Source organism: Aplysia californica, unplaced genomic scaffold, assembly GCF_000002075.1.
Source record: "Aplysia californica isolate F4 #8 unplaced genomic scaffold, AplCal3.0 scaffold00211, whole genome shotgun sequence".
NCBI lineage: Eukaryota > Metazoa > Mollusca > Gastropoda > Aplysiida > Aplysiidae > Aplysia > Aplysia californica.
The window spans coordinates 788,953-816,383 of NW_004797481.1; the positions used below are offsets into that span (position 1 = coordinate 788,953).

At 38.4% G+C, this 27,431-nt stretch overlaps 1 protein-coding gene across 2 annotated transcripts; it reads right to left on the reverse strand.

Moving 5' to 3' along the window:
- Positions 1-49: 49 nt before the first annotated feature.
- LOC101861732 (secretory carrier-associated membrane protein 1) lies at positions 50-27,344 on the reverse strand. Of its 2 annotated transcripts, none has more exons than XM_005099394.3 (9): positions 27,184-27,344; positions 22,485-22,592; positions 20,470-20,601; positions 16,049-16,118; positions 14,851-14,979; positions 12,422-12,584; positions 11,466-11,564; positions 7,661-7,778; positions 50-5,512 (listed from the first exon to the last, which is right to left on the reverse strand). In XM_005099394.3, the coding sequence occupies exons 1-9, from the start codon at positions 27,238-27,240 to the stop codon at positions 5,348-5,350; spliced, it is 1,041 nt and encodes a 346-aa protein (XP_005099451.1). In that variant the 5' UTR covers positions 27,241-27,344; the 3' UTR covers positions 50-5,347. The 2 variants fall into 2 exon arrangements, with proteins under 2 accessions (XP_005099451.1, XP_005099452.1); XM_005099395.3 differs by lacking the exon at positions 7,661-7,778 and adding an exon at positions 10,108-10,225.
- Positions 27,345-27,431: the final 87 nt, after the last annotated feature.

Consider the following 27,431-nt stretch of genomic DNA (forward strand, 5'->3'; position numbering starts at 1 on the left):
GCACACAAACGATTCTCCTGCTGAAGAAAGTTAAAGCGAGATAGCTGGAGACATTTTTACAAGGGGCATTTAATGACCAGTGTTTCCAACCACAAGAATAATTTAGAACAAAAATCACAGATCCATGCCTGTGGGACATTCACGGTACAGCACACATTCAAAATGACCAACAATATCCACTTCTACTACTTACAATGGGAGCTCAATTAGTCTACAGAGTCCACAAGTATTTCCAATAAAGTACCAGATCCATTATAAAAATTCTTAATAAACACTATGAAATTGAACTACTCACATACAGCGACATTGAAGGGGAAATCAAAAGGGAGATTGATTTTTTTTCAAATCAATGACAAAAAAACTGGCAGCACAATTTGTAAAGCTAACTGCTATTTAAATGACAATTTTATACATGCTTTGGTTATAAATTACGACTGCTACCAATTACCAAGCAGAAAAAAAAAAATTACTCCTACTCCCCACATTTAAATTTAGTAGTTAAATGGAAACAGACATCCGGACACACAAAATGGCTGTAAAAGACAAGTAAACACCCACACCTGTTTTAGGATGTCAATATCGATGAACATTAACCCAGAATACTGTCACTGTGCTCCTTGAACTTACCAAATCGATCGATGGAAACAAATCCATTTAATTACAGTTTCACCTTCCAGCCTTGTACTTGTAAGTAACCAGAGACAAAGCTGACTGATCATTATTTCCAATTAACAGAAAATGTATAGATACGATTCACAAGAAACTTCAACAAGAACTTATTTTTGCTTTTAGTGGACACCACTGAATCACCTTGGTGGATGCAGAGATAGAAATCTTCCCCAAGTAATAAGATATACTACCCCTTACAGGAAAGGACAAGGTTTCATTTTTGATATTTGACAATTCAAAGTGGGAACAATTTGGAATCTCCAGATCACATGTGAGGATATAATTATAATACCAAACAGCAGGCAACACTACTGTTGTGGAAAAAATGGTAATATCTTTCATAAAAAATAAAAAGGGAAAAATTCTTAGTTTTTAGACCCAACCTTAATACAAGATGCATGTAGTTGGCAAATGCAGAGGATGCTGTCAAGCCTCCTTCAAACTGCTGGGTTCGATACAATTCTTCCCAAATGCACTCACTCACAGAACAAGACACATAACAACCTTGACCAGGCAAAACAAGCAACAAAATTCCAGTTAGTGGAACAGACTGCCTTTCTGCCTTAACTAACCACAACGGTTTTCCTGCTCACTGAAAACACGATCCTTTGGCTGAGCCTAGCGTTCTCCATCACCTTCAACTAATTCTTTTGTATCTGTACAGCTGTTGGATTGTAGTTTCTTGCCAGGTGACTTAATAACAAGAACAGACACATTTCACAAGGAAACACGAGGACAAAATGAACATTGATAAGGAAGAAGAAGGAGCTGACCATATCAGAGTGTCCACCCAACCTCCCACATTAGCATAGTATAACAGCGCCTCAACTTCTGATAAGATAAACTCTTTTCATTCACTCACAAAACAAAGAGAAAAGCAAAAGCAGAACATTCTCTCTTGCAAACAGAATGCCAAAAGTGTGGATTTATCTAAAGCCAAATGAAAATGTTGATTACACATAAGACTGACAATGCACAGGGGAAAAATTCTCTTCACACACTTTCCTTTTGTGCAGGCTTCATGATTTAACAGTGCACTAACAAAAATATGATTGAAACAAGAATTTAAAAAAAACAACAACCCAGCAGTGAAGACCATTTGAGAAAACTGCTCAGTCAGAACTCAATACATGTACTGTAAAAACCCCCCAACCAAAACAAACCCCACCCCCCCCCAAGCCAAACCCCTCCTGAGTTTCTTCTGTAATCACTCTTTGTATGTTGTACCAGCACCTAAAAATACTTAACTAGATGAGGTGGTTGTTACTACTTCTTATACTAGTTATACTTGTCTCCAGAGATCTTATTGTAAGCAAAGCTTGCAGAAAGTGAGAAAAATGATTGTGTTTCAGTAATTTCACAACCAAAAAGTTAATTTTTCTTTCTTGCTCACTTTTTCTTAAATCATTTGGAAAGTAAATTGCAATCTATATCAATAATGTCTGTTTTAGCTAACTTTAAAGAGAAGCAAGCTGAGACGATAATGGCCATTCAGCGCTAGGGAAAAGCAAAGCAGGAACAGAGGAACACCACAGAAGTAGGACCTATCACTATCAGAGAAGCCTGCCTACCGCCCGTAACAGGAGTGAGAGCATTTCACAACAGATATCAATCATAAGAAGCACTTACGCTAGACAATGCATCACTCAAATAAAATATTACAATCAGCATAAGACATGACGGTCATCAATAACATACAAAACCAGAAAGTGACGTTAAAAAATAATAAAAACACTAAGAATAAAAAAGAAACAAACATATGTTATGATAATTCTTACACTGGTGATTGGAATGACTGAGAATCTGAAGGACATATCAGAAGTGATAATGGGTCAGGATATAGCATCTTTTACTCTTCTTCTCGCCTTCCTTGAGCCTTAAAACTGTTTGTCAAAAATAATACATATAGGGTGCAGTACATGATGGATGAGATTTATGACTGAACTCATATTTTTTATAGTTCACCTCTTTAGAAACTTAAAACAGAAATTTTTCAGGTCTTAAAGGAGAAAAAGCCACTAAATGTTCCAAAACATCCACCTCAATGGAATCAGATAAGCTATCAAATCATCAAAAGTGGACATAACAGAATAAATTTGTTCAGAAGAAAATACTGCTTTTTAATGTCTTGATTTTGTGTCTCTTTTCACAACTTCCAGAGTGTGTGAATAAATGGCAATATCAAACTTGAGAGGGTCACGTTAGGTAAATCAGGAATTACATATTACTTTCAAGAAAGACATTATTTTGAAAAATATGCATCAATTCCAAAACACTGAATGTCTTTAGAATACAAATCTCTCAAAGAGAGGAATTTGCGATTTGGTGAAAAAACACACAAAAAAACACAAAAGCATGTCTATTTCTAGCACACACAAAAAAAGCCATGTACAGCCCCTTTTAGATAATGTAGCACACACAAAATGGTCCACTTGATATAATGTGTGAATCACTTCCCTCACTGAACACAACATGACTCCTACAATTAATCTTCCAAGTTTTTTCTTTCATTCCACTGAAGTCAATGCTTGAATGGTTTTCACAATATATGATGGGTGCAAACTGCATCCTCGTAGCTTTCACATAGTCCCATAACTGAAAAGTGTCGATTAAAAAAACAAAAAACAAAAACAAACCCAAAACACTTCAAGAATCAAATGTTGATAAATACGAGAATAGTCACACAAATAGACGATACAGCATTCATGAACCACACGAGACATAATTATCAGTTGTAATGATCCCGGCCAGCCTCAACTGGATAATCATCCCCTCATGTCAAGAAAGTAAAAACTATACTATAAATCAGTCTGAAAACACAGTATAACATAAAAGAATCTCTCATGATCAGAACTTGCACACAGCAAGTAAAGTGACCTCCTGTACAAAAATATTTATTTGAGGAAATAAAACAGAGAAGCTTGCTTTATAATACATTTGACCTATATATATTTACACTGACAGCCAGGCATATTACTCTCTTGAAGAGAGAACTCAAGAACGTTTACAATCACAATTAGTTTGAACCATAAACAGTATTTCACAATGCTCGTGTTCATTTTGAGCTTCTGACCTTTCCGAAAGGATCTTTGGTTCTCTCTTTAGTTTTTTAAACCAAGAGTCGATCAGTGCTGACATAAAGCTGTGCCATAACACAGGAACCCAACAAACTGAAAAGCCTATTTTTCTCTAGCCCTTTCATCAGTTATACTTTAACCCAAAGCAACCTCAGATTTGATCAACTAAATAAATGCTTTATATGAAAAAAAAATATCATCTGAACCAACGTAGAAAACAAAGTGAAGTGCAGGAGAAAGAAACCGAATTCGAAAAATCCTATTTGTAAAAACAAATTTCATTAACACAGATTTACAGGAAGTCTTCACACAGACTGTAGTCGACAAGCTTGAAGACCGGTAAGGGTCTAAACATCTTGTTCCTGATCCCTCATGCTACGACATTAGCAACAACCACATAGAGTTCAGACAGAAGATCAAAATTAAAGGAATGCATTGTGCCTAAAAAGATCAGAAATTTACATGAAATTTATAATGATAGATTGAATGTATAGCTTTGGAAGCATCTATGATTGTAATATATGTGTACTGGTTTCACTGAAATCATTTTGAAATTTTTTCCCTCCTGATGAATACGCCAGGTGACGCAGAGGTGAAAACCTTGAAATGTACACTTTAAATATCAAAATAATTGTTTTATGTGTTGCGTGTGTGATGAGAGAGCAAGACAGTGGCAAGAAACCCTTCAACCTCAACACAATCTCAATTTGAAATTCAATATGACAAAACAAAAAGCCCCCAGAAAACCTAGTTAATCAAGATGATGAGTTCGTAGATTTCTTCAATATCACAGCGTCGGGAGAGAAACCCAGACAACATTTTGTTTATGGCCTGACCACTCCCCAGTCCAAACAAAAACTAAACCAAAAAACACAAAAAACTCCAACCCCATCACTGTTGCCAGAAGATTATGTATCTGATCAAAAAACAAAACTGTATAAGGTACATTAAATAATATTGAGAACATCTATATTTTCAAGACGTAAAAAATAACAATGTTATATTTTAGATAAGCAGACAAAATTGTAACTATACCCCTTTAACTTCATTTCCTTACTTCACAACCTATGTGAACTCAGTATGATGACAGATGCTTCTGTAAATCAAGTATCAAATATCAAATGGTCTGAGGGAATTATCAACACCCAAGACAATTCTTTAGTGGGCTTCTCACAGCATACCATATAAGGAAGTAAGGGGGCTCGAAACATGTTTTTGCTAAAGGGTTTGCATGTTGCATTCCTTCAGCTATTCAAATCTGGATCTATTCATTTCAAATTACAATATTTTCCTCATAAACAGAGTGCCATGTAAGGACCATATACAACATGACATGCAAGTTACATTTCCAACCAGTTCAGGTTCAGAACCGACTGACACTCCCAGCTTCTTTTCTTCTCCACCTGGAATTCACTGACAACCCTCTGATAAATCCAACCTTCAAAAGGTCAGAAAGCAATTAGAATGCAATGTAACTCCCAAATCGACACACGCAGAACGAAAAATAACAACTACAACAACACTTGAAAAGCTTTAGTTGAGGGGTCCACTTGGTGTGTGTAGCGAGTGCCGCGGGGAGAGCAGAGAGCCAAGAGAGGAGATCAGTAGCGGTTTTCACTGCCGTAACCCGAGACTGCGCCACGGGCTGCCCCAGCCGCAGCATCAGAGGCCGCACCGCGCACTGCCTCGTTCTTCATCACCCCAGAGGCAAACTCAGCCTGGGCCTTCTGGAAGCTGGCGCCGGTGCTGCGGTAGATGCGGTGCACCTGGGGAAAGGCGAGTCACCGTATTATTAGCTTCATGTATGAGCTGCAAACAAACATACCATTATAGTGCTCTACTGAAGATACAATATTATTGTTTTTGCATTTGAATTACAACTACAAGGAATCATACAAAATATAAAATAAAATATTGATTTGCGATTGGAATTGGAGCTAAGAGGAAATATCATTGTGGTAAGCAAAAATAAGATAAATAGCTGGTTCACATTTGAGCCGCAGAGAAGCATTTTATTACCAAGACAGACTTTGATTAAATTACGTGTGAAGCGATTCCATCCTATGCCTGATTTCAGAATCACAGACACCGTAAGGAACAAGGAACATGATAACCAGTGTCGCTCTATATAAACCAAAAGAGAATCTATTATCCTCTTGCAAAATTTCAAGCTCAAGATATTTTAGAAACAGGAAAGCAAATTATAATAATGGAGACAATATTGTCATAAACTATGACAAAAGACATTGGGTAGGATTACTAGAACCCCAGAGAAGTCAGCCATCAAACAAGGTTCATACTCCGGCTATTGAGAAGCACCTTATCAGCTGAGAAGAGTTTATTAAATTACGGTGCAGCTAGGAAAATATGGTATTCAGGAAGTCAACTCATTGTACCAAGTTTGCACAAACTATCCTGAACTTTAAATACCATACATGTTATCTTTCAGGAGGCACAATCTGCTATGTAACAGTTACTAAAAAGATACCAGATCTGATCACCTATCACCTACCCCCTCCGATAAAAAATTTAGACGTGAGATATATCAACTACCAGATTAAATACAGTTGCACTATGCTTTCACAAAGTTTGTTTCAAACCTCACACGTATGACGAAAAGACGAAGCCTAACAGAGCAATTACAAATTATATAGGTCAGTTATGTTATCAATCAATGATTGACAGTGCATAAAAGCAAACTGAGCGCAAAATAAATTTTCTTGTAACAAATATTTAGAGATCATTACAACCAACAAAAATATTTTTTAAAAATATGTAACTACAACAAATATTCAACACTAGTAACAATTACTTTCTCATACGAGGAGTGAATAACAATGAACTAAAATTTCTGAAGCCACAACATTATTGCTAAAATACATGTGTATTACATAAACTTAGGAATTCACAGAACAAAATACACCAACTACAAAGATATGTTACCCGAGCATGCATCATGTTTTAAGGGGACGACTAGCTTAACAGTAACAGGTTAGAGCTGGTTTACACTTATGTAGCTATGACCCACAGCATTCATACCGAACTGAAAATGCTCTAGATTTTTTACCAAACCCATTAACATTAAGGCTATGAAAAAATAATAATAAGCAAAAAGAATACACAGATACAATACCGGGGAGAGAAAAATAAAATGGTGCTAGACATGGGTGAATTTTAAAAATCCACATGACAACCAGTTACCAGATTAACATTGGTGATAACCAAACCAAAGTAAAGGTGAATATGAAATTTGTCTTGTATCAGTAAGAGGGTGGTGTTAGAATAAAATAGACCACACTAAAAATTCAGGCTGCTGTAGGGAAAAAAATTCTATGATTGACGGCCTGTACTTCTGCTCCCCCAGAAGATGAAATTCAAGAATTGTATAGGAAACGCCTGAATGGTCAAAGGGAAAAAATATTTATCACTACATTCATTGAATTGGCCTTGTTTCCACACAGTAGCTACAGTTACATCAATAGAGCTTTTGACACTAAATGACTATACTACATCAAAATGACACAAACAAAATACCCAACACAGGATTTGACAAAGGACTACAGTAGCTATCTTAGGATTAAAACAAAATGAACTTTGTGGACAAGTCAGGACCTGCCTAAGCCTTTTCAACACAGGGTGCTTTAAACTTACCATGAAATTAAGAGTGACTGGGACAATGAAGCAAGTAATAATTTTTGTAAACTCGAGTCCAAATTCTGGCACGCTGAGAAAACATTACCCTAGGATCAATGCTTTAAGGCATAGGCATTAGTCATTAGCCAGATGCTCTTGATAAAAAAAATGCTGAAAAGGAAGCAAGGCCTCTCTCTTTTATGAATGCGTCCCTTCTATTGCCATACCTAGTGTTTTCGGAGGAAAGGGTTTCAATATGGAAATTAAATCACATTTCCTACCTTAATGAGTATGATAATACTGGCAGCAGCATTCACTGTGAATAAGAATCCTACTACAAGCATGATGCCTCCGGCTGCAGAATCGGAGCCTACAACAGTTAGACCGTTAATCCAGCCTCTGGATACAGAAGTACAAACATTTTGTCACCACTAGTTATTAAACAAATGCAAGACTGTGTCATTGAAGCTCTGTTCTTTCATTTTGCTCCAAATACCGAGTTATTCAAAAGTAACACTTTACTTTCTGTTCTATAGTTCTAGTAATGTACCCTACAGCAATAGAAAGCAAAGTGTTAAGCTATATTTGTCCACTCTTACTTTTACCAAAGATTGCAGGTTTTAACCATACAGTGACGCAAAAGTTAAAAAGCGAGCAATAAAAACGTTTTAAAGCAACAAAAGAAAATTAGAACAAAATCCGCAATGACGATTTTTCCCCTCCAGTTTTTCTAAATTATTCACATTATTAACTCTCCATTTGGGCATTTCAGAACTTAAATGACACTGGTATCCCTGCAATCTGAGCTTAGCATCAGCATTTTTGTCTGCAACGAACATGCTATAAAATGAGATTTTTTTCTAACTGGCAAATTGTAATCAAAATTAAACCCTTCAAAACGAACTAAAATTTGGGCTAACCATTAAAAAAAAAAAGAAGAGTAAGCTTCACTCATCAGCAAAGTATCTATTGAGGCACTGGGCTGAAAGGAATAGTGAGTGAACTGCTGCACGGATAATAAAAACCTTCTGAGGTTTATAAAACTTCATTTATCCACTTCCAAGCATGTACCATAGAGACTGCAAGGAGTTAAATACAGGCTGCTTAATAAACTCAGATTGCATTGAGGGGTTCAACCTGTGGAAATCAGTACTATGTAAAAGTATACAACATGCATAAGCGAGAAAAAAAACAACAACAAAAAAACCCCAATGAGTCCCACAAGGAGAGGAAGAAAGTCAAAAAGGCGATACTAATGGAAGTGCTGAACACAAAGACAGCTGGTTAAACACAAAAATAAAAACACCACAGATGACAACAACTACAGGTCCTTGTTGGAAATGCATTTAGTCAAGAAACACTAGAATAGGAAGCAACTCTCTGCCCTACCCTCCTGTCCTCGAAAATGAAGAAATTGAGTTGTCAGGCATCACCTCAGTGTATTAGTCCGTTAATGTGTGTATGAGAGTGGACTTTCTTATGCATGTGAATGCTTGCATTGGCAGAGTAGTTTCTTATGACAGAGTGAAACAGAATGTTTTAATATTAAGTACAACATCCATGGTGGGACTGGGCATTATGAAAATAACCAAATTAAATTAAAACGCACATTTTTACATTCATTCTCACATGGTGGGATTAATTCAAAATCATTTCCTTGATCCTCGACAAATAAGGTTATTACATTAAAAGACTGGACCATAAATAGCAAATCAATTTCCTTCAAGTTATGAGTTTTGAACTATTTTTACTTGAAATTGTCAGGTAAAAGTGATTGCTGGAAACAGCACCCCGACATTGAGAGAAGAGTTAACCATGTCAGAGTGCACTACCAGTTTACCACCAATACACAGACGTACAGTTGTGCTGGATTTCCAGTCTACCAGTAATAGGCAATTGCAATCACAAAATTGGGCAAAGCATTAGAAATATTCAGCCTATAATCTATAACTCCACATCCAGTGCAGGAATTGGCCATTGCAAATGAAGACTCCATAAAATGAGAATACTGTGTTGTCTTTTAATGAAAAATTGGATTTATTTCATCACATAGTGAGCTGGTGATAAATGATGTACTTGGGCGGGAAATAAGGGCTAGGTATAACTGTTTGCGATGGGACAATTGCTGGATCACTTGTTTAGTAATGAAGACGAATTAGATCAGGAATATGCGTGCAGTCAACTGTTGTAGTAATAGAGGTGATGAAAGAAATGACGATGCCAGTGATGGGGATTCATATCCATTTAGATCTAGGCCTGGATTGAGGTTTGGAAGAAGGGGAGTGGCTCCATAACAGCTGCGCTTGGTGATTTCATGGAAATTCACTAATAAATAGCATACAACAAAAGAATACTGGTGTTAGAAAGTTGACCTCTTGTAAAATATTGTGACGAGTTTTCATGGGTTTCTGTTCATTTGTTTGCTTGCATTCAATTGCTCAGGAGGCTAGGTATAATTATAGGTCATTTAGGATCAGGAGGTTAAGTCTGACAGGGGTTAAACATCAAATGAATCTTTGTGCACTCACCACCCTGCTTCTTTAATTATTTTTAGAATTACAACACACAGTGAAGGAATCTACAAGAGTGCATACACCGCAAGAACCATAATGTCACCAAGAGAAACAAAATAACGAAAAAGAAAAGAATAAGCAAATGAATAGATGCACAATGCAACATGCAGGATCAACAGCTTGACAAAGCCCGCGACCTGAACCCGCGAGTCTACCTTGACAAGGATGACAAAGGCAACGACTGCCTGGACTCCGAAAAATATGCCAATGAAAATCATGATGAGACCAACAGTCACATTGTCCCCAACCACGGTCAAACCTGAGATGATTCCACTGGTGTCAGCATGCAACAGATGAGAGGAAAATAGTCAGAAATGATGTATTCAGTAACTAAAAATATATAGCAGACTTTGATAAACAGAGAATGATGTTGATTATGGGTAAAAAAATCTGTCAATCTAACACATAATCTTTTTTTTATGCCCCCCCCCCCCCCCCCTTAAAAAAGTACAAAAAGGCAATGAGACCCATGAAAATGAAAAGACAATCAAAATTTCAAAAGCATGAAAGGAGATTTCACAATGTCTCACAAATCACAAAATTAGAGGTTCAATTCAGAATGATGCATAATTATATTCTGAAATAAAGCCAAGGGAATAAGTGAATACAACTATTTCATGTTACTGAAAGTGCTCAATTCTTAAAGTTTTTATTTTGCATAGCTCTGAGCTTTTCACATGTAAATTTATATGCACCACAGAAACAGATAAAAGGAAACCATCAGCAAAAAAAAAAAAAGAATAAAAAAAAAAAAGCCATGAATGTAATACAGTAAGAACACATTCAAATTACAAAAATACTTTCAAAAATGTATTTTAGAATTTAACCTTTGAGCCAATATCAGCTCCTGTGATGCCCGATATATTCCCAGGCCTGGAACCAGGGCGCAGACAATCTCTACCCAGAAAGAGTCAGGTAAAGAGTTCCAACTTCCCTAACGATTTCAATACATTTACATGCTGCACAAGCAAAGCTGGAACCCCAAAACACTTTGATTTCAAGGACACAAAAAAAGTATTCTTAAGAAAGACCAATAGAAAAGCATCCCAGAAAGGTAGCTTACAGTATGAGGGGTTGGAAATAATCATCACAGATATGAAACCAAAACCAGACCACCAAAAAATGCTGTCTCATCAAATTGTCAAAATTCTCTTCAAAATCAAACCATCATGGTCTTCATGTTGGTAATAATCCCAAAGCCTAACATGACATCATTGATTACACTTAGTATAAGTCTAATTACTGTTCTTTACTATAGATTTAATGAACATAGAGCATGGCCAAAACAAGAAGACAAATAGAAACTATTTAAGGGAACGATAGAAGTGCAAGTTCAACCAATGATTACTTTTCAACCTGTGCTTCTATGATCAATTGGATGATTCCACATCTCTCAAATATTCTTTTTTGGTCACCTTTTAAGCATTTCTATCGCAGAAAATGAGGTTAAATAACCTACACCATTAAAATTATTTTTAACAGGATACTGTAAAAGCAGAAATAAAATACTTACACTGTAAAATCAGTGATTCCCAGGCACTGAACCACATACACACAAAATTGGAAGAAAAATATGAAGAAAAACACAAAAAAGTTGAATGAGCTGTCACTCCTGAAAAAGAGAAAAACAAAGACAAAAAAATATACTAACACGAATCTTTACAGGAAAACATATTTTGAACATTTATCAATACTATGAGAAGACTTATGTGAAGAAAAATCATTTAAATCTCTCCAGCGTGCAAGGTCTCTCTTCTCCATTTTTTGCCCAAAGTAGAAACAATGTATTTGAAGCTTGCTTTTTAAAGATGCATGCAAATGTTGAGAAACTCTCGACACTCGCAGCAAAGTGAACATGGTCTTCTGTGGCACTTTTAAGTAGAAAAAAGTTTCCATATCTAGCACAGAAGAAATAAACATGAAAAAAAAAAGAAGTAAAATGAGAAAAAAAAGATGACCACTGTTTATTTTAAATCGGGTAAGACCTAGATTGCGAGCCTACAAATAGGAAAAAGCACTAGTGCAAAATCAGATTTTTCCTAAACAAATCACACGAGTAAACGTGTAAATTAGTCACTCCTATTGAGCAGGCAAATATGTAGCTGTAGAGATGAGCTTCTTGTGGGTTTCTTTGCACTTTATGACTGTAGTGAAATCAGTAATCTTTTCTTGAAGAGATCAGAGTACCGTTAAAGTACTTGCTCCCTTTTGTACCCTTTGTGCATTATCTCTAATCACTGATAATAATTTATATTATTTTCTACTGCCTTCAATACCTTATTAAAGAGTAAATACTTATTTGATTTCTCAATCTTCTTAATCTGCTTTTTTTCTGTAGATATTATTTAGCTCATTTCTTAAGCCCCAACTTTCTGTGGTTGAGTAGTTTTGCTATGAGCATACCATGCTACCAAATTTTATACTATGTTAAGCAACCTCAGTGACGAGTGACTACAAGAAGGGTCTCACCTAAATGCTTTGTAGAGCGGTCTGTACCAACAGATGAAGGAGCAGGGTGTGAAGAGAGCAAACCACAGGATGGACAGGCCAAAGGTTGCCCCACCGTCAGACGGCTTCGCTATAAAGTAGGCCAAACTTCCCAGGAAATTGAGGAAGAGAACTATTACATGGACTGTGGAACAGAAACATTCAAGCTCTGAGAAACAGATATGGGCAAGGCCGAAAATCATCTTTACATTGAAAAACAAAACAAAACAAAAAAAACCCCAGTGTGTGTGTGTGTGTCTTCCACTTCGCTAGAAAATAGATTAGAAGAATGGTAACACTGAAAAGATGTAAAAGTAACAACCACATGAGAGCTCCCACGAACAGCCTCCGAATGTGAGCTACAGGTAACTACTTAGGGAGATTTTTAGTTTTAGTAACAGTTTTACAGCGCTCGCAACTGCATACAGTCATATATGAGCGTGCGAAACACAAGTTTTGCATATACAACAGTTCACTGCACGGCTTGGCCCAGGTCAATGATCAGATTTAAAATGTAGGCCAATGATCAGATTTAAAATGCTAAAAACTAACAGTAAAATAACAGTTTAAAAATGATAACCTGCTTAAAATCAAAATAACTGTTTTTACAATTTACGCCTTTAAAAAATCAAAAATTCTGTCAGGATCAACGACAAAGAACAGATCTGGCAATTTTTGCATTTAAAATACTTCCTTCAGGTCTCTCCTAAGTCCTGACATTTTGTTAAAATGTGTCCAAAGGAAAAAACTGTGTTGCATCCAACACAAAATGGTTTTTCATCTCCCTGAAGGAGGTACTTATGTGTTAGGGAGGTGTGTCCGATATGTAATCGAGTAAAAATGACTTCTTCTCTTCTGGAGAGGCCCGAAGGCTTTCGTGGACCCAGTTTGGGTATAATGTTGTGGAGTTTGTTTTTGATTTGTTTCTCCCAATGTGTCTCCCACAGACTGGAGGTGTAGTTTTTTACTTTATTTTTAAAGTCAGTCAGTGGGAGAGTGTTCGTCGATGATCTCAACAGAAGGGACAAGGATTCCTTGGCCAGGAGATCCATCTGCTCCTTTCCTCGGATGCCCACATGGCTAGGTAGCCATGCAAACACGATACTTTTCCCAGTTTGTCAAAGCGTGTATTTTTTTGTAACCTAACTATTTTTGGGTGAAAGTGTTTTTAAGTGAGGTGATGCAAGACAGAGTCAGATATGATATGGAAAGATTTGTTAGGGGATTTTCCTATGGAGTCCAGTGCCGTGTCAATGGCAGTGGCCTCCGCAGAGAAAATGGAGGCTTCAGGAAGGAGTCTCCTCTGGTGTGTACTGTAACAAGATAGGGCAGCAGCACCCACATCAGAGTCCAATTTAGAGCCATCTATGAAGATAAACTCTGCACTGGGATATTTTTCTGTAACTGTTTTGTATTCTGCTTTAAATGTTTTGGTGTTTGTACTTGCTTTGTTGTGTGTCGTGAGCTATAGTCTACTTTTGTCTTGGTACGGTGCCACGGAGGGAGGTCGGGGAAAAGAAATTGTTGGATGTCTTGTTTTGAAAAGTGTATGTTTTTGAGGCCCTCTTAGGCCGAAAGGTTCTATGTGTTTTTCGTTGTTTTTTAATTTGTTTATGGTGTCTGGGTTTGTTCTGAAAATGCAGCCATGCGCTGGGTTTTCTAGTGTTGAGCTCTGTTTCATTGCGTATTGTAGTGAGAGTTGTGCATGTCTCAGTGTAAGTGATGGTATGTGTGCCTCGGCCTGGAGGCACTCCACTGGAGAAATGCGGAAAGCTCCCAGGGCGAGGCGGAGTCCTTGGTTTGGAACTGGGTCTAGCATTTTTATGACATGGGGTTTTGCCGATCCATAAATAGCCATAGTCAAGTCTGGATCGGACAAGGGAAATGTATAAGTGGAGAAGGTGTTTTGAGTATCCGCCCCACTCCGGATGCGATAAATTTTTAAAGCGTTTAACGCTTTCTGGCACCTAACACGAAGGTCTTAAATGTCTAGTATGAAAGTGAGTTTCTTGTCAAATATAGGGAGATGATAAGTATTCTGACAATATTGTAGCAAAGAGCAGCAACCAAAAAGACACCACATATGATCAGTAAACGGAAGCAAAAAAGATCATGAGCTGTCACCTAAAATTACTATAATGAGACTGAACAATAATATGACTTCACTTGAAAATTGTCTCAGCATTCAATAAAATCAATCATTATTCTTCTTTCTACAGTTTTTGATAAAGAATTACATGTTCTTTTCTAATAAGTCTGCTATTGCAATTACATTACTTCATGAATGGAGAAAAATGTGAAAATACACTGCACAAAATACAGAATATCTTCTCGCAACATCAAGGTGTGAATTACACACTAACACTATACAGCAGTCAATTCAATTTCAAAGAAGAAAAAATCAAACTTACATCCCCAAAGATAGTATGTAAATTTCACAATTCTCTGGAATTCCATGGGTATGTCCACGTTGAAGTCTTGATAAAAACAAGGCCCAACTGGGCAGAACTTCGGCAGCGGGGGCCAATTGTTCTCACGCCCTGTAGAAATGGGAAGAATAATTTTACATCAAACACTAAGAAAGCAAACATACAGTGTAGAGGCAAGTAAGACACATGACTTAATCATTCACACATCATATCTCTACTGAAAGCCACAGCTGATCATTAAAATATTAATCAACAGTAATTTATTAACACAAATAAACATTTCAAATGCAACAAACAGGTAACAAGAAAAAAATATTTCATCTACAGTACAAATGTCTGCCCACTGTGCCCTTTTTCCTTTTTCAATATTAACTCTTTTTATCCGGGCTACGAGTATACTCGTAACGAGGACCAGTCCGGGCTACGAGTATTCTCGGAACAGTGATACGGTCACGTCAAAGAAGCTAGTTCTGCTTGTAATTATCAAAATACGCAAATACGGCGATGCTAGCTCTGTCTGAATATTTTAATTTTCCAATGAACAGTGGTTTCTTTGTTTTTGATGGGTGTAGAAGCTTGAAAGATGTCTCGAAAACGCACATTCACGACCGACGAAGTACTTTTTGAAGTTGCGCTGGGTTGTGAGGGGAATGATACTAATTTGATGATAGTGACTCTGAAATAAGTGCCGTAAATTCCGTTGTGGATGATAAGAAACATGACTTAGACTCATCTAATAGCGATTCAGATCATGGTGAAGGGGTCAGTACTGGAATTCGTGTTCGAAGGGTAGGGCTTGATCTAGATTTATAAAATCCAGTGGGACGTCGTGGGCGCGGCAATCAGGGTCAAGTTCGAGGGTGGAATACACCTCAAAATCTACATTGTGCTATTGGTGTATTTCCTAACCACATACATTTACAAAAACTACATTCAATTTCTAACATAACTGCCAAATTTCCTTTAAAACCTTAGAGTAAAAGTAAGAAATATAGCACTTTGAACTATACGCACTGACTTCCGACTCATACGGCGCGGCAGCCCCAGGACGGGTACAGCGTCCGTGGGGGTACGGCTAGGATAAAAAGAGTTAAGATATTGTGCTGATAAAACAAAATGAAAATGTTTAAACTGTGACTTGGGATATTTTTTAATGGATCTTAAAACCAGGCATACTTACTTCCAGCCATTTGAGCGTTTTTCATTTCTTGTTCTTTGCGTTGTAACTCTGCTGCTTTCCTCTCTAACTCCTGAAGACAACAGATCATAGACAAACAAACTGATTATTAGTGGGCGTAAAACTTTAGCTTTCTAAATATGACCTGACTTAGATTTAAAAAAAAAAAAGAAATGAAAAGATAAAGTAAACCATCTTGAGTAATGATGTAAACTCTTAAACATTTTTTGGTTGTCAATTTTCTGCAATGAAACATCTGACATATATGTATTTCAATATGATATGATGCTCTTGACATCACTATATTCATGACATTATATGAACTTCAGTTGTTTGTTAATGAGATCACTTCCATTTTCATTTACCAAGCCACGAAAAACTAGAGGAATAATTTTACATCAAACATTTTTTAAACAGCAAACTGCTGCAAACAGAGCTTTCTTAGTCTTGTTTTCCATGAAAAGGAAAAGTTGATTAGATAGAGATATGGTAAGACAGGAACTAAAAAAAAAGCCCAGCACAGAAACAAGGAACTCATTTGTACACAAGAAGACCACTGTGGATTATTTTATGAATACCCCAGCAGCATTACAAATCTGGTGTATGTGATATCAACAGCAGCCACGTGAGGCCGAAGTTGAGCATTACTTGTTTGTCTAAAAATACTTGTTCTATTGAACCGTGAGTGTAAGATATAAAGACATGATCAACTTGTTAGAGTCAGATTAACAGTAAATAAGGATATAAAAGATATGTATGTATTCTCACACAAAATTGCATACACATACGTCATTCTACTGAATGATCTAGCTAAACTTTACCTTTTATTGACACCAGCAAACCATACATACATAATAAATGCCAAGAGAGCAAACTGGGTACTTAGATAAACCTTTCATTCAAGGAGTCATTAAACATGTCATGGAGTGTTATCAAAATCCACATAATTAAGGAGAAATAACTACAATAATCTAAAGATGACAACATAAGCCCATTGTATTTCCATGTTACAAACGCAACTTATTTCCTTCTTTTTCCTTAATTATAGGTTTAAAGATGTAAAGCAGCAAAATTAACATTCCTGCTTATCTGTCATATATCAACAAACTGTATTCAAAGACACATTTTAATTCTTTAAAATCTGTTATCAAGCAACAATTTACTCCAGCATGTATTTGAGTAACAGATCTAAAGACCCCAGAGACCGCGACAGCTGCAAAGGAGTCTAAGAATTTTCACCTTAACTGATGAACTTTGCCACATCTAATGAATAATTCTAACTAATTTTGCAGAGTTAAAAGGGTAAGAGAAGGTAAAAAACTGTCAGTGGCATAATGCATTGGGGGCGGCTGTGGACTGACTCGAGGGATGGTAGAGCGTAACAATGTTTAAACGGTTATGCACACTATAGTCTTTCACATGTTTCAAGGCAGACAACAGACACTAAAATCTGTCCTAGCCCACCCCTGGATGTGAAGAGGCAGTCTGTAAGTCACATACAAGAAAACATAATAATAATAATAATTTTGTAAAAAATAATACTGACGTTCCAGAGTTCTATACAATTTCTTTTTGGTGCAAATGGGCTTTGTCTTTGTCTATTTGGGGCATATAGAGTTATTGCAAATAAAACTGTATTTTCACATTAAGTTGAACACGACCTGTCTGAAAAAACAGAATTCAAGACAAAAAATTGGATTTTATGCAAACCTGATCACACTTCTCTAACAGTGAGGGGGAAAAAAAAGGAAAAGCTCCAATTTATAAGACAACTTGGCACACACAAAATATAATTTTGCTGAGAGGGTTTGGAAGAAAGGCAAGGTAAAAATAATTCTTTTTCATAGCTTCGAAACTTCTAAAAAGTAAAGGGGTGGGGGCGCGGCAGGAACATTTAGTGCAACAAGCTTCATTGAAATAAAATCTTCTGGGTAGGGAAAATGAATGCAACATTTCTGTGTCTTATGTGTGGAACACAAAACTCTCTAACTGTATAAAACAGATTAACAGAAGTCCCCTTCAAAGAACAAGTTACCAGCATATTTTAGAAGCAGGACATTTGGTGGGGGGGGGGGGGGGGGGGGGGGGGGATATCTTGCAAACATACCTGGAATTTGCAATGGCACAAGAAGTTTATCTATACATATATTTCTGATCAATGATGACAGGCAGTGACTAAAGACCACCAATCTCGGTGCAATAAAATTACAACTCTCCTTTCTGCTTTATATAATCAACAAAGAATCCCCAAGTCTGACAAAGGTTACTATCAGTGCCGGGCGGTACCGGCGAAACAGAGTGCCGGTTCTTTCCAGGAACTGGGAGTGAAACTAGGAGGTGAGAGACTGTGCATTTCGCGCTATGATCAGCGCCACCCGCATCCCCCCACAAGTCAAAATTGGGAGAAGCGAGCTGTGACACAAAATCCCTTTGAAATTTGCCGCCACAGGGGATTAAACTTTGCAAGCAGAAATTTAAAAATAATTATCGCCGCTAAAAATAGATTTAATTTTCTAAATCAGCGTATCAAAATAGGCTAAGTGGCTCATCTGATTTGATGCCATATTTAAACTTGAGCAAACTTCATTTTTGATTGTCAATGTTGAATCAAAGTCAATTATCAAAGTCACCAGCTGCATTGTGCATCTGACGTCACTGCTGTACGCTTAAGCCGACACTCTGCACACTTCCCGAGGCCCGTTAAACACTGTTGGTGTCTCTACTGACACTTCCTCCGATACAACCGGGAGTTCCGGTACTGGGTGCTGGTACCTGCCCATCCCTAGTTACTATCCCATGCCCCCTTAGACCCCCCCCTAGTCATCAAACAGTCTCAAATGGGTCAGACCAGACAACTCATATCTTAAATTAATAACAGGCACAGACTGACCCTTGTGACCATTCCACAACCCGCCAAACCATTTCTCCTACCATCTTCAGGAATTCATTTTGGAGTAAACCTCAAATTTTGGAAAGATCAGACAACGGAGTTCAAAACAGTCAAATGGGCACACATTTTCAGGTCAGGTATAGGTGGGTGGAGGTTAAAAAAAAAAGGAAATAGAAAAAACAAAACACAATGGATTTCAAATGCAAGAGGGCAAAAATATTGAAGTGCATGAATGTAGAGCCCCCGTTAATTATTTAATTTGAATCAATTGTTGAAATTTCTGTTCAATCGTGGGAAAGAAACGTAAACCTCATCTTGCAACAAACTATCTGGCTTCTATGGGGAATTAAACAATATTTTCATTTCTCTCAACCTGTTCACTGCCTGGCCTGTGATACAGTCCTATCTTACACCTTGAGGCAGTCTTCAGGAAGGCAGTGACATGGTTAACATCTTTAAAACCTAAAATGATTTCTTATGCCGACTAGTTCGAAAGGGGGTGGACTGCTGAAAGGCTTGAGGAAGAAATGCACGCATCACTGACCTCTTCCCTGGCCCGTAGCCTCGCCTCCTGGCCCAACAAGGGTTCCTTATAGTACATAGGGTAAAGTCACCACAATTGTCAAGAAAAAAGGGCATCTGCCACAATCAACTATCAGCCCACTCTTGCTAGCCTAAAGTGCAAAAGAATGATCAGCTGATCACTGCATGTTGCTCGTTTACAGAAAAAAAAAAGTCACAAACTCATGGAAAGAAACATATTATAATTCTGCAGATCTCTATCAATCATCTGCCTTTTGCACTTCATCTATTGAGTCAAATTTTGTTGTGTTCGCAAAGAAAATATTAAAGTCACAACATACGAACAAACCACATCTACTTCTAAATTAGAAAATTGAAATATTTTTGGTTGGAAAAAAAAAAAAAAAAGAATTTCTTTAAAACCGCAGAAACGAGCCATTATCAATTTCAGAGTCAACATGCAAGTCAGTTTTGACCACTTTTTCACCCACTTTCAGGCTGGCCTATGATCCTTTTACGGAAACCCCTCCCACATCTCTGGGACAAACATCTGAAAGCTGAGGTGACCACAAAAAAACAACAAGGGTTCCAAACCATTGCACTGACCTCTCCTATGTCAACATGGGCCTCTGTGCCATCCGTCACGGGATAGTCTGACTAATAATCACATATTTTGGGACATTCACTGATTTTTTCACTTTATTTTCATAAGGTATAAATGATCTCATGCATTTTGTACAAAAAGAACAAGCATGTAGCAATTTGTAAGGATTGTGAAACCCAAACTTCAGATGCACATGCCTAAAAAGAAAAAAAGGACGGAAAACAAACATCTGTTTTCATTAAATTCTTTGACCTCTATTTTCTAAAACTATCTACAAAATAAATACAAAAGACTTCATATCCACATGAAAAACATGATGTTAGTAGGACGTAGGAAATAAAGATTCATTATCAAAATCTCTTCTGTGGCAACATGATTGTTAACATTACTATGTGACAAAAATCCCACCTCTTGACGTTTTTGTAGCTCACTGGTGTCCACTTTTTGAGCAGATGATTGGCTGTAAGGTGGGGGGTCCTCTGATGGGGTCATAATGGCTGGCTGGGCAGTAGCAGACCGAGGAGGAGGGACACCGGCGCTCTGTATTAGTCATGTAAATATATGAAATTAAAAAACATTCAAACTAAGTTGGTACCAATAAATCAATATTACTAAGTAATAAAATGTATACCAATATGAATAGAATTTAAATGCCTTTCTTTGATTTTTCTGCAAAGGAAACAGTTTATCTTTAAGTACTTGTTTTCCTTTTCACCAAAACAATGCTGAACCCCCCACACACAAGGGTGTGTCTGACACATGATATGTAAATAAAATAAGGTCATTTTTTCCATGATCCATTAAACTCCTGGCACCCTTCTCATCTTGCAAATTAAGTATTTCTATGACCATCCTATTAACAGGTACTATCAGAATACTGATTTATGCATTTAGCATCATGAACACCATTCATTATTGTTAACAATAATTGTTCCTGTATTTCACTTACCTGTTGCCTGAGACTATGGGTCTATTTGTGAATGTAAGTATATTTTAAGTGTGTTTGTGTATATGTGTGAAGGAAGAGAGGATGTGTGAGTGAATTTGTACGGGTGTAGGTGCCTGCATATGTGTGTGTGTGTGTGGTGAACACCAAACCAATATGCCAGCGTCTGGAAAATAAAGATTTATCTTATATACCTTATAATATAATTACAATTACTTGACAAGAGAATGAATGCAGTGAAGGTCATGGCGGCTTCAGGAATGGAACAAAGGCTACTGCTTCTTACGTATCAGCAGCTGGTCTTAGCAGAAATCGATTTTATGGGTTCGGAGTATTGACCTTGACAAAAACCCAACTGGACAAGTTGGATCGAGTTCAAAATGAAGCCATGTGCATGATACTAGGCTGCCCCAGGGATACGCCAATTATCTGTATGAGGCATGCATTGGGCCTCATGTCAGTAGAAAACAGACACAAAGTGGCTCGGGTCAGGGCGTACATGAGGGCGGCGGCTGATAAGCAACACCCACTTCACGAAGCAATTGTAGCAATCAAGGGAAATCGCCTAAAACGAGGAGCTCCTTGGATGGCCGGGGATGAAAACACCATCAAGGAAGTCTGCTCACTGGAAGATATAAAGCGGGGTGAAGAATGGATAAAGATGAATGAGGGACAGCAGGGAGATTTTGGGAAGGTAGTGATTACGCTGAACAGAGAATGTAGAGAGGGGCCGCAGGGGGCAACAGATGCTGAGATACACGACAACTGATTGAAGACAACTCACTGCATGGAGATGTGGTTGTATACACGGATGGATCTGCTAAACGAGGGGAAAAATCTGGATGGGGCTTCTCAGCAAAGATTGAGTGGTAGATTGGTGCAGGAACAGCAGAGAGCATACAATATGACAACATCTAGCATGAGAATGGAGATAGAGGCAATCACTCACTCTCTCACATGGCTTACAACAACTCGACAAGCACACGTGATCTTTGTCAGACTCTCATAACACTCTGAAGAAGATTGAAAGTGAAAACTGGGAACCTTAGAGCTGAATGGACAGACCTCCTGAAGAAGACGACACTGAAAAAGATCATGTGGATCTTCACCCCAGGCCATGCTGGAGTCAAGGGCAATGAGCGGGCTGATGAGATAGAGGGGAAAGCAAAACCTGAAAGAAAGCTGTGCCCTGACAAACCTGAAATTGTGCGTTCAGTCAGGGAAAAACGAGAAAAAGAACAAGAAGAGTCAAAATACCATCATCTTGAGTGACTTCGTGAGCTTGGAATTGGGATGGGGTGCCTGCAGAAGATCAAGACTTAGTGAGAGGAGCAGAAGGCTATGGAATCAAACATTGCTTGGGAACCGTCAGCATCTACACACTTCAAGATGTGTGCTTCTTCAGGGGACAGAGCGCTTATGGGAATGCCCCTTGATGTCGGTCCTTCACACAAGTAACAAGAGAATACAAGTTCACCTGATTGGCAGGGCGGGTCTGATTCCCCCCTTCAGCAAATGGGTTGTAGTCATCTAGTGCACCTTGTCTTGGGGCTCCAGACCCTGCAGCTTGCTGTACTGACGGGTCCTGGAAAGAAGAAAATATGATTTAAAAGTTTTTCCAGTCAAACAACTGTTCCATGGTAGTTGAAGAAAATACCTGACCTTGTTCAATTTCAAATAGATTTTCTGAGCATCAAGATACAGGGAGGCTCATTTTTCAACTTTCAATGTAAAAATATTTACCATGTGTTCAACACAGAAAAAAAAAATCCAGTAAGAGCAGTGATAAACAACTTTTAATGGATGTCATTAATGCTTATAACAATTCAAACATTTGATAAAATGAGGAAAATTTTCCAGATGTAAATCAATTTCTTGCAACTGTAGCATCACAGCAACTGCAACAATAGTATCCAACAAAGAAGGCATTAGCCTAAAACTATATCAAGTTCTATAAAGCCCTCTTTCAAACATCTGAGCTGCAGGTGTTAAAAATAAAGGCCAACTGTTTGTGTCACTGGTCTTAATGAATTTAAACCTTTTCTTTTGCCGAAAAAAGTGATACTATTATTAATCAGCCTACAGTCAAACTCGGATATAACAGGACAAACGGAATCAGCAGTTTTCCCCCCGTTATAAATAGGGAGTCCTGTTATTACCATTATCACGGGAAACTACTAGTACTATTGCACCTTCAGGTAACTATATATTCGATTACCTCAGATCCTTTTCAAGTGGGCTATTTTGCTGACACTGAGATGGAATCGATCAGTGACCCCAACACTATCACTATAGACAGCCACCCATTGTCGAGAGAAAGCAGATTTTTTTTAGACAGGTGGACAACTTGGACAGTGTCATCATATTTTAAAAAACGCAAGGGTGGACATGGGAAGCGGTCATTTGTACAGGTGATTGTCTTAGACAGGTGGCTGTTAGAGCAGGTTTGACTGTACTTGCTTTTCACAAGGCCAAACCACTTTGAAGGCATGACATAATTAGGGCATTTAGACAACAGAAAGTGGCACATGATTATATGATTTGGTAAAATAGGAAAATTATTAGGCCTTTAATAAAATAATAACAACGGTTCACTATTTTTATTTACCTGACTAAGTATTGATCGGCTGTGGCGGCGTGGCATTTTTGGCGGGTTACTTCCGGTAAACCGCTGAACGCTTCTAGGATGCCCCACCGCCACAGCTAATCGGTTGTAAACATGGAGGTTTGGCGGGATCAGCTGAGATACCCGAGATGTATACAGAAAAATGACCATTTACGGCTCAACAGATGATAAAAGGCATATAAATAAAGCCATATATTTTCTTAAAGCTGATAGAAAGAGCCAATAAAAAATGATTAGCGTGTAGTCGCTCAGCTGGACCGCTCCACTTTATCAATCGATATCTTGGCCAAGAGATGCTCTGCGAGGTCAAGACTTGCAAAGTCAGTGGTCACTATTTATAACTTTGACCTGTAATTTACTATGTCCTTTTCCATATAAGGAATACTGGAATTTTCCATTGAAAAAGGTCAGCGTCTATGTCCTTTACATAGGGCCTGCGCGCTTCCTGGTCGAAGTAGGTCAGCCCTATACATAGGGCCTGCACGCTTTCCGGGTAGCCCGGCTCATGCCCTTTATATACAGGGCCTGCGCGTTTCCTGGGTTAAAGTGGGGAGCGGCTGGTAACGGGGGACCGAACTCTAGATCTAGATTTACATTCTAAAAACTTTTCATGAGCGTTTTTTCCGCAAAATCCAAAAAATATTTTAAAAAGAGAAACGCCGAGCGTATCAAACTAGAATCTAGTCAAGGCCACCTCTATTCTCACCCCGGGTGAGAATAGCGCAGGCGAGTCTTTTGGCCATTCTCACCCGGTGTGCGTTCACCGCTATAGCCTAGATCTAGATCTAGGCCAAGCCAACCAATTTTGCCTTCACCCTAACCACAGAATTCTACACTGTGATAACAGAAAAATTGTAGAATTCTGTGCCGTGAACAAACGTTCCATTACTATGATTACTACTGTTAACCTACTAAAAGCGTACAATTTTGTCTGTGGGCAGTGGAGAGAGAGAAAGAGAGAGAGAGAGAGAGGAGTAGCGCGAGAATTTCCGGGCAAAACAAAATGGCGACCCGCGTAGTTCGGCTCGATTCGAAAAGTTAAATTTTATAGCCGTAGCATCTTTGTAGACGACAAAATTAATTTACTTTTGTGTTTTAACATCATTTTAAAACTTTGTTTTGGTCAATTTGATCGTCCACACCGAAAGACAGTATTCAGAAAGAGACAGAGAGAGAGAAGGGGGGAGGAGTAGATCTTGCGAGAACTTCCGGACAAAACAAAATGGTGACCCCTCAGCCCTGTAGTTCGGCTCGATTCGAAAAGTGAAATAGCCATAGCATCTTTGTAGTCGATAAGGAAGTGGTTATTCTCATCCGAGGTGAGAATAGAAAAACGATCTACCTCTCACCCCGGGTGAGACGTGCCAGCGTAGGCTATTCTCACCCGGTGCGAAACAAGACCTGCTTTTCCTCATTTTGGAATACTGTCTATCGGTGTGGATGATCAGATTGATAAAAGCCAAGAAAAAATTACGTTATAGCACAAAAGTAAGCTAATTTGATCGTCTTCAAAGATGCTATGGCTATTTCATTGTTCGAATCGAGCCGAACTATGCGGGTTGCCATTTTGTTTTGCCCGGAAGTTCTCGCAAGATCTACTCCTCCCCTCTCTCTGTCTCTTTCTGAATACTGTCTATCGGTGTGGACGATCAAATTGACCAAAACAAAGTTAAAAAATGATGTTAAAACACAAAGGTCAAAAGTAAATTAATTTGGTTGTCTACAAAGATGCTACGGCTATTTAACTTTTCGAATCGAGCCGAACTACGCGGGTCGCCATTTTGTTTTGACCGAAAGTTCTCGCGCTACTCCTCTCTCTGTCTCTTTCTCTCCACTGCCCACATACAAAATTGTACGCTTTTAGTAGGCTACAGTTGTAATGGAACGTTTGTTCACGGCACAGAATTCTACAGTTTTTCTGTTATCACAGTGTAGAATTCTGTGGTTTAGGGTGAAAGCAAAATTTGTTGGCCTAGATCTAGGCTATAACGGTAAACGCGCACCGGGTGAGAATAGCCAAAAGACTAGCCTGCACTATTCTCATCCCGGGTGAGAATAGAGGTGGCCAGTCGATAAAATTAGCTTACTTTCGTGCTATAACGTAATCTTTGCTTTGCCTTTATCCATTTGATCATGAAAGTGGCTATTCTCACCCGCCGGAAGTTCTCGCAAGATCAACTCCTCCCCTCTTCTCTCTCTCTCTGTTTCTTTCTGAATACTGTCTATCGGTGTGGACGATCAAATTGACCAAAACAAAGTTAAAAAATGATGTTAAAACACAAAAGTAAATTAATTTGGTTGTCTACAAAGATGCTACGGCTATTTAACTTTTCGAATCGAGCCGAACTACGCGGGTCGCCATTTTGTTTTGCCCGGAAATTCTCGCGCTACTCCTCTCTCTCTTTCTCTCTCCACTGCCCACAGACAAAATTGTACGCTTTTAGTAGGCTACAGTTGTAATGGAACGTTTGTTCACGGCACAGAATTCTACAATTTTTCTGTTATCACAGTGTAGAATTCTGTGGTTTAGGGTGAACGCAAAATTTGGTGAACGCGTGTCTGTGGGCAGTGGAGAGAGAGAAAGAGAGAGAGAGAGAGAGGAGTAGCGCGAGAATTTCCGGGCAAAACAAAATGGCGACCCGCGTAGTTCGGCTCGATTCGAAAAGTTAAATAGCCGTAGCATCTTTGTAGACAACCAAATTAATTTACTTTTGTGTTTTAACATCATTTTTTAACTTTGTTTTGGTCAATTTGATCGTCCACACCGATAGACAGTATTCAGAAAGAGACAGAGAGAGAGAGAAGAGGGGAGGAGTAGATCTTGCGAGAACTTCCGGGCGGGTGAGAATAGCCACTTTCATTCTCACTCCGGGTGAGAATAGAGGTGGCCTTTGATCATCCACATCGAAAGAAAGTATTCCGAAATTAGGAAAAACAGGTCTTGTTTCACACCGGGTGAGAATAGCCTACGGTGGCAAGTCTCACCCAGAGCCCAGAGAGTGAGAGGTCGATCGTATTTCTATTCTCACCCCAGGTGAGAATAGCCACTTCCTCTAGTCAAACCCTACCCCAGAGCGTCCAATATCTTCCAATTTGAAACTGGATCACAATAGATAGGCCTAGACCATTAAAGAAGGAATCCACATGCATGCCACTATCCCAGCCCTGTACTGTTGCTGACTGCTGTCAATTGCAACCCCACCCCTTCAATCTTGCCACTCTGCTGTGTTCTTTGAGCCCACTGAACTGTACTTAGTAAGTGATGCCAATCCTTCAGCTTCCATACCACAAAAACGTTGTAGGGTAATAAGAACCATAGTAATACCCGCCTCTTCTTGTTGTCAAAGCACACACCTCTCGACCGGTAAAAGAGTGAGTGGGATCAAGACAACTTTAACTTTAGTCAAAGGTACCTCTGCCTCTTATATTTTTTCTACACATAGCATAGCACAGCGACGTTGCGATGAATTCTCCTCGACTCCGGACGTCTAGATTTCTAGACATTGTATGTGTCGTGAATAAGAACGACATTACAATTGAACTCCCTTACCGAAAATGGACTCGAAGCATTTGGATCCGCAAAAGGGTTGGAATCAAAGTCGGACATTTTGAGGTGTCCTGTGAGGTTCCACAGTAGTCAAATATTGATTCTGATCAGGAACAGGGCGATTCACTCCATAAACATACTCGGCGGAAATCAATATGACGCATGCGCACAAGTCATGGTCACATGAAATGACGTCATGTCTTTTTCGTGAGATTCAAAACTGTCATAAGTTTATTATTAGAAGCGGTTAT